Source organism: Anomaloglossus baeobatrachus, chromosome 1 (assembly GCF_048569485.1).
Source record: "Anomaloglossus baeobatrachus isolate aAnoBae1 chromosome 1, aAnoBae1.hap1, whole genome shotgun sequence".
Lineage (NCBI taxonomy): Eukaryota > Metazoa > Chordata > Amphibia > Anura > Aromobatidae > Anomaloglossus > Anomaloglossus baeobatrachus.
The window spans coordinates 153,878,004-153,890,310 of NC_134353.1; the positions used below are offsets into that span (position 1 = coordinate 153,878,004).

General features: G+C 44.5%; 1 protein-coding gene across 1 annotated transcript in view; it reads right to left on the reverse strand.

Moving 5' to 3' along the window:
* STOX2 (storkhead box 2) overlaps positions 1-12,307 on the reverse strand; it is a 185,975-nt gene that overhangs the window by 59,856 nt on the left and 113,812 nt on the right. The window contains exon 2 of the mRNA XM_075347154.1: positions 10,924-11,076. Coding sequence (XP_075203269.1) covers positions 10,924-11,076 — 153 coding nt within the window. The remainder of the gene's footprint in view (positions 1-10,923; positions 11,077-12,307) is intronic.

Here is a 12,307-nt window from a genome sequence, read left to right on the forward strand (position 1 = left end):
GTGACACCAACGAGCGACCGTTAACGATGAAAAATACTCACCAAATCGTCCATCGTTGACACGTCGTTCATTTTCAAAAAATCATTGATTGTTGAGGTCGCAGGTTGTTCGTCGTTCCCGAGGCAGCACACATCGCTACGTGTGACACCGTGGGAACGACAAACTACAGCTTACCTGCGGCCGCCGGCAATGAGGAAGGAGGTGGGTGGGATGTTACGGCCGCTCATCTCCTCCCGGCCGGCCAATAGAATCGGAGGCTTAGTGACGCCGCTGTGATGCCGTACGAACTGCTCCCTTAGAAAGGAGGCGGTTCGCCAGCCACAGCGACGTCGCTAGGCAGGTAAGTCCGTGTGACGGCTCCGAACAATATTGTGCGCCACGGGCAGTGATTTGCCTGTGATACACAAATGACGGGGGTGGGTACACTAGCTAGTGATATCACTGCGTGTGACGGGGCCTTAACCAATGTTGATAGACTCCAGCGGTGGACAGTTACCTAAGCAACAAGCAAGAAGTAGTAAAATTAAAAATAACTTTAAATCTCTAGGTATTGAATCACATTATAGCAAAATCGGCCAAGAAATTCATTTTCTTGGGTAGATTGGACAACTCCCATGTCTACTGGGGCCTCCTGACTCATATGTTGTGGGAAAGAAGGGTCAGGCAGATTGAATTTGAATGCCCAATCATTTCGGTCTCAGGAGAGATAAGCTGCACTAGAGGTGTCTAACAGCTGCTTACTCACCTCCCCTTATTGAAAACACATGCACAGTGGGCTCCATGTTTACAAGGGGGGTCACACAAGAGGAATACATCTTCACTATAGATGCAAACTGATAACTATAGAAGATGCATTGTTTAGAACCTTCATAAATGAATTGTACATGAATAAGGCGCAAAAGGTCATTGTCATGAGATTGCTTAGCTACTAAACCTTAAAAGAAGACATTAAATAGCATACAAAACAAAAGGATTTGAGATGTATATATCATCTTATAAAACAAATGAAGCAGAACAAACTGGACAAACAAAGCACTGCAGAGCAGATCGCTTCATGTGTCCCTGGCAGAATGTCAGGAAAGACCATTACATCATCATTCCACCATAATGCACATTACACCTTCTATTCCAGTCATTCAGAACGTCAAAAGATTTTAAAAGATAAAACACACTATTAATTCAGATTTTTTTTCAGTCATATTGTAACTATTTAAAACATAATATAGAGTTTCAAAAAAAGATCTCATGGACTTATAATCGTGTATCAGCTGCCATCCGGGTTCCAGCATTTTAATAGCAAGACAGTGTTGCAGACAACTCTTTACTTGGAATATTAAGAAAAATACCAGAATCTCTGACGAAAAAAACCTAAAATCATCCATGTGAACAGAGCCGATGGGGTATGATCTCATGTAGGTTTTTTTATTGTAGATTTTTCCTCTATGAAAAATCCATATCCAAATATGGCAACAAAAAACAAGCTTTTTGAAGCACTTTATTTTTTGCAACAAGTTTTTTGTGCAAAAGGTATTTTTTTCTATTAACTGGTCAAATTTGGACTGTTTCCGCTAAAAAATTGATATGTTGCATTTTTTCCCTACAATGAAAAAAAAGGACATAGAAAATAACAGCACCATGTTAATTGTATTCGTGTTTTCCCTTCAACATTAACAGAAGGAAGATTTCCAAAGAGTATTAGAAGAAGTTTTTTCATTAATTTTTGAGTCCACTTTAAAATCCACATAAAAAACTGTGATTGAACATACCCTAAACCACACGCAAAAACATGGTAACCAAAAATGGAAAAGCAGCCCAAAGAACACATATACTGTAAATAAAAAAGGTTAAAAATTGATTTATTGTTACTGGAGGAGATCCACAGCTCAGGTGAGAGAATCTGTCTACAGGACAACTATTAGGCTGGGGTCCCACTAGTGTATGGATCTGATATATAATGACACTTGGCTCAGGATCTGCTGCGAGCGTGTACTGGGTGTCACCTGCTGTTCTCTGATCTTGTGATTGGATCACAGGTGCGGAGGAGAGGGAGATCGTGATCTCTAGATCTTCTCCGCTGCCAGTCTTTACATATATCGCACTGCATTCAGATGACATCAGTGCAATGCAATGTTTCACATGCACCCATAGACATGTATGGGTGCGTGTGATCTGCTATACGCTGCCAAATGCAGCATGCAGCTGTTTTTTGCACACGGCCTCATTGCTTAACATTGATGTGAGTACAATCCGATGTTCTATCTGATTGTACTCGTCCGTATAAATCGCAAGTGGGAGTGAGGCCTTAGGCTGGTTTAACATCTCCGGTATTTTGCTGGAAGCCGGATCCAGCACAAATGCAGTACAGTTACATTCATTTACAATGGAAGTGTGACACCATGTGGATACATGCTTCATACATAACCGCATGTGTCCGCATGGTGTCGTGCTTCCATTGTAAATGAATGTAACTGTACTGCATTTGTGCCGGATCCAGCTTCCGGCAAAATACCGGAGATGTGAAACCAGCCTTAGTAGTCGCATACTGAACAAATCCGGCTTTTATCGAAGAGTGGAAAGAAGAAATGAGGCTTTTGAAAGCAAGCCATAAAATGTCTCATTTCCAGTTTGCAAAAGGCCATGTAGGAGACACAGCTAATATGTGCAAGAAGGTGCTCTGGTCAGATCAGAAGAAAATTGGACTAAATGCAAAACTCTATGTATGGCAGAAAACTAACAATCTACATCACCCTGAAAACACCATTCCCACTGTCAAATATAATGGTAACAGCATCATGCTGTGGGGATACTTTTTTTTCAGCAGGGACAGGGAATCTGGTTAGAGATAATGGGAAGATGGATGGAACTAAATACAGGGAAGTCCTGGAGCAAAACCTATTAGAAAATGCAAAAGACTTGAGACTGGGATGGAGGTTCACCCTGCAGAAGGACAACAACCCTAAACATACTGCCAGATGTACAATGGAATGTTTGGACCAAAGCATGTTCATGAGTGTGAATTGTGCAGTTACTGTCTAGACCTCAATCCTATTGAGAATCTGAAGCAAAACTTGAAAATTGCCTGCATCCAATCTCACTGAGCTAGAGATATTTTGCAAAAAAGAATGGGCAAAAAATTCAGCCTGCTGATAAGTCTTTGGCTTTACCCTGAAAGAACCGAGATAGAATGATGAAGCTTTACATTTATTCCACATACTCTCCACTGATGTCAACACACTTCTTACATCGGTATTCCAAGTTCTGTAAGCCTAGCAAAAAGAAGAATTATGGTTGTGCCTCAAACCAGGCATCCGTAGCAGCCATGGCATCAGAAATGGTGTGACATTTGAGGTGTTTCTTCAGGTTTGGAAACAAATTCTAGTCGGGGGAGCTAGATCTGGTGAATAAGGTGGGTGGTCAACCAGCTGGAAGTCCAGCTCTGCAAGTTTTGCCGTGGTCGCTTGTGCAGAGTAAATGGAGGCCTTGTCTTGCAGGAACAAGATTGCTTTAGACAGCTTGCCGCACCTTTTGGCCTTCAGAGCTGCCTTCAATTGGTCCTAAAGTTCCCATCCCCATGATGTCTGCTATTGCTTTAGCTGAAATTCGTCGATTCTCCAGTATGAGGTTGTGCACAGCATCAACGATCTCCAGAACAACAACCACTCTCTGTCATTGAGGACGTTTCTCATCATTGGTGCTGAAGTGGACGTTTTAATTTTGGCAACCCAGTTCTTAAGGGCATTGATACCCCAATGTCTGCCACATTTCACTATGAGTATCCTTTGCGGACTTTCCTTGCAGAAACAAGAATTTTATCACTCCTCTGCTCTCAGTTGCTATGAATATCGCATTAGACTTCGCCATTTTGTTTTCCTGTGTGCGTAGAACACTGTTGCCATAAGCAACAAACACAAAATTTTTAAAACATATATGAAACACGTAAGGCTTTCATGTGATGTAACATTCGTTAGCATAGAAACAAAAAAAGATCACAAAGCCAAAGACTTATCAGCAGCCCCTCGTAGATGTGCAAAGCTGAAAGAGATAAAATACAAAAGACTTGCAGCAGTAAGTATTTACTCAGTGGGGCTGAATACAAATGCACATCACAATTTTTAGATTTAAAAAAAAATAAAAAATATTTAGAAAACCAGGTTTTCTAAATATTTGTGGTATTCACTATTGAGGACTGTTTTGTGGGGTTGTTTTAACAATTTTTTAGAAAACCATGTATTATTTCTTTTACACTTCAGAAATACTTTCTACTTAAGGCCCTGTCACACACAGAGATAAATCTGCGGCAGATCTGTGGTTGCAGTGAAATTGTGGACAATCAGTGCCAGGTTTGTGGCTGTTACAAATGGAACAATATGTCCATGATTTCACTGCAACCACAGATCTGCCAAAGATTTATCTCTGTGCGTGATGGGGCCTTTAGGGGTACTTTGCACACTACGACATCGCAAGCCGATGCTGCGATGCCGAGCGCGATAGTCCCCACCCCCGTCGCAGCTGCAATATCATTGTAATAGCTGCCGTAGCGAATGTTATCGCTACGGCTGCTTCACATGCACTCACCTGTCGTGCGATGTCGCTCTGGCCTGCGAACCGCCTCCTTATTAAGGGGGCGGGTTGTGCAGCGTCACTGCGACGTCACACGACAGGCGGCCAATAGCAGCGGAGGGGCGGAGATGAGCAGGATGTAAACATCCCGCCCACCTCCTTCCTTCCACATTGCCAGCCGGGACGCCGGTAGGAGGTGTTCCTCGCTCCTGCGACTTCACACACAGTGATGTGTGCTGCCGCAGGAACAAGGAACAACATCGGACCGTCGCAGCAAGGTAATTATGGTTTTCACCAACGCTACACTGATGATACGATTATGACGCTTTTGCGCTCGTTAATCGTATCATATAGGCTTTACACATTACGATATCGAGAGCGACGCCGGAAGTGTGTCACTTTCGACATGATCTCTTCATCAGGCACTGAGCCTGATGAAGAGACCTGAGTAGTCTCGAAAGATTGCTATATATTACCATCTTTTCAGTTAGGCTGGGGCCACACGGGGATTACGGCGATCCCCTCGCATGACACTTGGCTCACGCTAGCAGTACAGCAGAGCTGAGTGTCCATGCGACTGTCCATGCGACTGAGGTCCGTTCGTGCGAGCAGACCTCAACTGTGGGGGGCGGGCCAGTGCTGTGGAGGGGCGAGCTGGTGCTGCGGAGGGGAGGGAAGGATTTATCTCCCTCTATCCTCCATAGCTGGCTATTGCCATTCTCGAACTGTACTTGCGGTACACCGGTGTAATGCGAGTGCAGTGCGATTTTTCTCTCGCCCCATTGACTTGAATGGGTGCGAGAGAAACAATGATCGCATTACAGTCGCAGCATGCTGCAATTGTTTTCTCAGTCCGATTAGGGCTGAGAAAATTCATGTGCACTGACACACAGGCTAATATTGGTCCGAGTGGAATGCGATTTTTTTCCGCACTCCACTCGCACCGTTTTTCTCGCCGTGTGTCTTAGGCCTTAGCCATTAAAAGGTATCAACCACTGAGGACTCAGTTCTTTTAAACAATTTTGTTATTTCTACTGGCTAACATGGTACAAAGATATATTTTAGGTATATCACATAAAATCCCAATAAAATATATTTAAGATTGTGGAAAAGTTCACGGGGTATGAATATTTTTTCAAGGCACTGTATGTAAATGCTCTATACAGAATATTCAAAGTCTGATTTTATCAGTATTTGTAAGGAAAATAAAACAGAATACATTAACCGAAGCACCCATCCTTTTACAAGATTCCCTTTTTTATTGCACACATATTCAGGCTGTAGGTTTCCAGGTCTATTGGTAGTAAAACGCAGTCACCCGGGAGAGGAAAGAAAGCGGAGAAAGGAGTGAAGGAGTGAGTTGAAAAGGTGAGCGAGCTTGTTTGAAGTAACACGTGAATGTAATAAAAGAGAATTGAAGATTAAGATGGATTCCTGAGCGAGGTTTCTTGTTGTTCGTCCCCAGCTGTTCCTAAGTCTGCATTAGGACGGATACTGTGATATGTCTTCAGGTACAATAGCAATTAGATTCCTGTTCTGCTCCCAAATAAGGGTGAGAATTCTGAAAATGTCCCTCTCTAGGAAACTATTTCTTTCCCTGTCTTAACTATCCTCCTACCTCAGTAGGAGTGTATGCTGTGACTCCATCCGTGCTAATTAAATGTAATACAAGTCTGTAGTATTTAAGGAAAAAAAGAAATGTCACTTCTAGGGCAGTGATTTTGGCTTTTACATTTTACAAATGAGAATCAAAGGAAAAGCTGCACAATATATTGTGTGGATCGAAGTTGAAATCTGAGCTCAATATCTGATGTACTAGCAAGAAATTTTTTTTCTGCTCCGCCCAGTAAGTAAGTGCGCCCTTGGACCACTGTCTACAGTAAAAGCCTAAAGGCCGCTTTACACGCTACGACATCGCTAACAATTACTAGCGATGTCGAGCGCTAAAGCACCCTCCCCATCGTACATGCGATATCGTGTGATTGCTGCCATAGCGAACATTATCGCTATGGCAGCGTCACACGCACATACCTGCTCTGCGACGTCGCTGTAACCAGCAAATCACCTCCTTTCTAAGGGGGCGGTTCATTCAGCGTCACAGCGACGTCACAGCAGCGTAACTGAACCACCGCCCAATAGAAGCGGAGGGGCGGAGATGAGCGGGACGTAACATCCCGCCCACCTCCTTCCTTCCTCATTGCGGCCGGCCGCAGGTAAGGCGATGTTCCTCGTTCCTGCGGTGTCACACATAGCGATGTGTGCTGCTGCAGGAGCGACGAACTACTCCGTACACCGCGCAGCAGCAATAATCGAGAATAGGGGGGCATGTCACCGATGAGCGATTTTGACCATTTTTGCGACGATTCAAAATCGCTCACAGGTGTCACACGCAAAGACATCGCTAAAGCGACCGGATGTGCATCACAAATTCCGTGACCCCAACGAGATCGCTTGAGCGATGTCGCAGCGTGTAAAGCGGCCTTAAGGGGTTAAATTGTATGTCTGGTAACAACTGGTTTTAGACAAATGGATAGGAAATTTAGATTGCGAGCCCCAATGGGAACAGTGCTGCTGATGTATGTAAAGAGCTGTGGAACTAATGGCGCTGTATGTATGTAAGTGAGTAAATATTATATTATTAAAAAATCCCATTTTGACAGTTTTCAAGTAGCAATTATTGCTACAGTTTGACACTTTGGGTGGGAATATATGAAAAAAACCTGATGTGCTGGAATTTTCCTCCTTTTTTTCCTATCTAGTGTAGAAGAGAAGGGCAAGGTCCCCATGCTATGGGGCACATATGTCAAACTCTGGCCCGCTTACCAAATCTGGCCCGCAGCTTGATTTTATTTGGCTCTCGATGCTAGGTACTCATTATTCTGTATGAAGGACTATGTGGGAAACATTATCCTGTATGGATGACTATGTGGGGCACAATATTTTGTATGGAGATCTATTATTCTGAATGGAGGAATATGTGGGCCTCATTATTCTGTATGGAGAACTATGTGGGGAGCATTCCTTTATGGAGGACTATATGAGGAACATTATTTTGTATGGAGGACTATGTGGGGCCCATTATTCTGTATTGAGGGCTATGGGGGGGTCCAGTATTCTGTATGGAGGGCTATATGGTGTCCATTGTTCTTAATGGAGGACTATGTCGGGCCCATTATTCTGTATGGAGGACTATATGGGGAATATTCCTTAAGGAGGGCCATGTGGGGCCCATTATTTTGTATGGAGAACCATGTGGGCCCAAGACTTGACCAACTTTAGCCCTCTGTGTATTTGAGTTTGACATCCCTGGTATAGAATAAGAAACAAGCTAATCAGAGGTAATGTTCGATCTGATAGCACCTGCACGTTTGTCTGACCCTTGCTTACAAAAAAAAAAAATCCACAACAGACAAAAAATTGGTTCACCTCATAGAAAAGCTAGGTTCCCATATTCATGTTCACTTCATTTGTCATGCTCTGTCATAGGGGCAGACCTACCAAAATGACAGTTTATAGGTCATATGGACGGACCTACTGACTATAATGGGGTTGCTTGGGTTTCCGTCATGGTATTTTGCCAGAATCTGCATCAGGAACACTGATGTGAACAAACATCTTCCTGTGTGAGCCAAAGCTCAAGGTCATAATCGCCTCCCTCCCTCTTCAAAATCGGAGGAGAAACACATAAAGCTGTCCTAGCATGGACAGAAAATGAGCCCACACATGACTGTGACGTCGTGCTAGAAATAATGATGAATGAAGCATGATCTGTTCTCCCAGAGAGCCAGCCAGCAGAACATTGTGAGGTCTGACAGTGGTCAAAATCACTGGAAAAAAAATGAAATACTGCACCATTTGACATTCATTTGCCTCATGAGCCAAGTATAATAATAAAATAGACATAAAATGAGATAACTGTTAAAGCAGATGTTGCCTTATGCAGCCGGAGAGATAAGCACGTGATCACTTCTTACAAAAGTAATCCCCAGAAGATGTGCGCCACTTCAGGAAAAGGCCGACTGTGTCTTTCTGAAGCGTCTTTTCTGACATCTTTTTAGATAACTTTTTAATTTATTTTTTATTTAAATTCATATATAATAAGATAAAGACAGCTTCCAAGCGAAAGCCGCCAGAAGAATGGACAGGTCACTTCTTATAGCAGATTCACGATTTACAAAAGATGGAACACATGAACAGCAGAGCATATGTTTATGTTTTTTTACTGTTTTTTTTAGCACTTTTTTAGGCGGATTCCACATTAAATTTATCTGAAAAAGATATGGTGTGCATTTACCCTTCGAGTACGTGCACTCAATCAGTTTTCACAGCGTTTTGGATGCAGCATGATTCAGCTGCGCCCAAAACGCTGCGATGTACAGTGCAAGTGTAGTGGACGGGATTTCTAGAAATCCCGTGCCCACTGTGCTTGTTTTTTTCTGCAGCAAATATTGACCTGTGGTGCAGCTTTTCGAGGCACAGTATGTCAATTGTTTTCTGCAGAGTCGCAAGGTTCCTCCGCAGGGAGCACACAAGCAAGAGACCGCAGCGCCCCAAACCCTAATCGTGGGCATGGACCGCTGCATTCTCCTGCAGCGGAGACTCGCGGAACCGCATGTCAGGACCTGCCGTGTCCAGGACGCAGTGAGTTCTGATTGTGGGCACGTACCCTTAGGCTTTGTGCGCACTAGAAATGTGAAGTTTCTCAAGAAAATTTCTTGAGAAACTTCTGGGAGTGGAAGATTTCCAGACCTCCGGAAAAAATCCGCACCAAATCCGCGGTAAATCCGCATGCGGATTTGCCACGGATTAGCCGCGAATTTGCCGCGATTTTCCCGCAGGTTGTTCCCTGCGGATTTTGCAGGCTGTACTGCAGAAATCCGCAGGTACCTGTGGAAAAGAATTGACATGATTTTCTCAAGAAATTTTCTCAAGAAAATCTTCTCAAGGAAATTTCTTGAGAAAGGTCCGCAGCGTGCGCACAGCTATTTTTTTTTCTCATAGGATTTGCTGGGAAATGTCTGCACAAAGATTGCAGACATTTCTCAAGAAATTTCCGCAGCAAATCCGCGGGTAAATCCGCGGGTAAAACGGCCTAGTGCGCACATAGCCTAAGGGCTCTTTCACATGTCAGTGCACATCGGTATGATTTTGGATCGCAATTGACGGAGAGATGGCGGCTTTCCCAAACCGAGCATGACAGCTTCATAGGAATATATACAGCTGCCATGCTCGGGGAGGGAAGGCCACGGCCAGTCCATGCATTTCGAACAGAAACTGGACCGATGTGCACAGGTGAAAGAACGCATGGATTTTCCATACTTACTAGCTTCTATGTCTTAATACAAAGTGGGCGATTAAAGGGAACCTGTCATGAGAAATGTCCCCTAAAACCTCACAGATTCCCCCTCTGCAGCTCCTGGGCTGCATTCTATAAAGGTCCCTGTTATGATTGTGGCCACTTTCTGACCTAAAAAAAGTGTTTATAAAGTTGTACCTTTTTTGCTTCTGATTCTGTAAATACGTCCCGGGGGCGGGCTGCCTGATGGCCGTTAGTCTGCCCCCTGGTCCTGTATGCCGCCCCCCTCGCTGATTACAATAATGCTGGACGCCGCCCCCTGCTACATCCATCGCCGCGCATGCCCAGTGCCCATCTGTCGGGGATGAGCACTGTGCCTAGCGTCACCGCTGGTGACGTGCACGCAGGGTTAAGATTATGGGCGGTGCTGTGATGTTTATCGGCCTGCTTCGTTCTGCGCAAGCGCGCTGCTGGTAATCTGATCTCCGCGTCTCCTCCTGATCGGTGTAGTCACCGCTCCTCCCATCTATTTCCTGCCTCGGGGCAAGATGGGAAGGAGGTGACGTGGGGGTCAGCAGCAGCGCGCTTGCGCAGAACGAAGCAGGCCGAGGGGGCAAGCGCGGCCCCGCGATTATGGGCGGTTGCTTAGGAATAAACATCACAGCACCGCCCATAATCTTAACCCTGCGTGCACGTCACCAGCGGTGACGCTAGGCACAGTGCTCATCCCCGACAGATGGGCACTGGGCATGCGCGGCGATGGATGTAGCAGGGGGCGGCGTCCAGCATTATTGTAATCAGCGAGGGGGGCGGCATACAGGACCAGGGGGCAGAATAACGGCCATCAGGCAGCCCGCCCCCGGGACGTATTTACAGAATCAGAAGCAAAAAAGGTACAACTTTATAAACACTTTTTTTAGGTCAGAAAGTGGCCACAATCATAACAGGGACCTTTATAGAATGCAGCCCAGGAGCTGCAGAGGGGGAATCTGTGAGGTTTTAGGGGACATTTCTCATGACAGGTTCCCTTTAAGCTAAAGGACAGGTGCAAAGAAAGCCATGTTTACCTGGGAAACAGGTGGTTAGGTGCTCCATTAGTGCTTCTTGCGTGACAGGTTTTCTTGCAGAGTTCATAGCGGAGATGGCCAAGCAAAGGATTTCCCCAAGAGGAATAAACTGTGACTGGCTGATTGGAGACATACTGATGGGCGAAACATCACCTGCACAGAACAAGAAATCTATGAGAACACATACAGGTAAAGTTCTATAAACACTCATACAGCAGACATCATGGATTACATAGAAATATTTCATTGTACAAGTGACAAATCCACGGCTCCCTGCTGAATCCTTTCATTCACTTTCTGCTGCATCAATATACAAGCAGGGCCAGGGAAGGAAATGTTATGTGGGCTGCTCGTGGAGGAGAGGATTAGAATAATTTACAAGCACTAGGCGTGGGAATAAGGAATTAGTGTAATGTGCTTTGTAATTACAATTTCTATATTCCACTGCTTATGAAGCATCCATGTAAAGGGTGGGACCAGCTCATTTCTCACACTGAAATGTGACACTTGTGAAGTGAAATCTGAAGATTATATTCTTGGCAACATGACTGGAAAATCACGTTGGCAGATAATAGTGCGTCAAAAAGTCACCAGCGCAACACTGTCCTAGTACTCATAAAGGATAAAAAGTCAGTGGAAACGTCAAATAAAAGGATTTTACATGTATGACATCTTACTTTTATATTTATGGGACCACTGGGACTTGTGCCTATCCCAAGAACCAGACCCTGTGGTACTCCACATGCACGTCCACCTATTCTGTGTGACTGGGCCTTATTATGGAGGTAGATGTGGTTCCTAGTGATGGGACCTGCATCTATAAGTCATTTCTGGCATATCATAGAACAGGCCTGTCCAACATACGGCCGACGGGTAACATGCGAGACGCCAAGGGGCTTGCTGCAGCCCGTGGACCTCTGCGGGAGACGCCAACTCTCTTCTTCCTTTCAGACACAAGTACATTTGAACACTATGGAGCCGGGGACTGGGGCAGGTGGGCTTGCAAGATCTCTATCTATATAATATTTATCTATTCTAATATTTTCTATCATCTATCTATCTATATCTTTATATAAGGATTTTGGTTTTTTTTGCGATGCGTGCATAAAAATCTAATGCCACATGGAGGGTCTGGGTGCTGTAAAATTTGTCTCTCACATCCATAGGCTTACAGTGATGAGGCTAGGCCATTTTCTACGGTCATACGCAGCATCCTGGGATTTTTTTTCCCTCAGCCAGAGTCCAGCTGGGGAAAAACTCGCAGATTAACACTCATTGAATAACATTGGTGTGAGTTGAATGTAATTTTGTTCTCATATTGCACTTGGCGTATATATACGCAGATGTGAGTAGATCCTTAGGCGAAAGCTCAGGTTCACTTTGA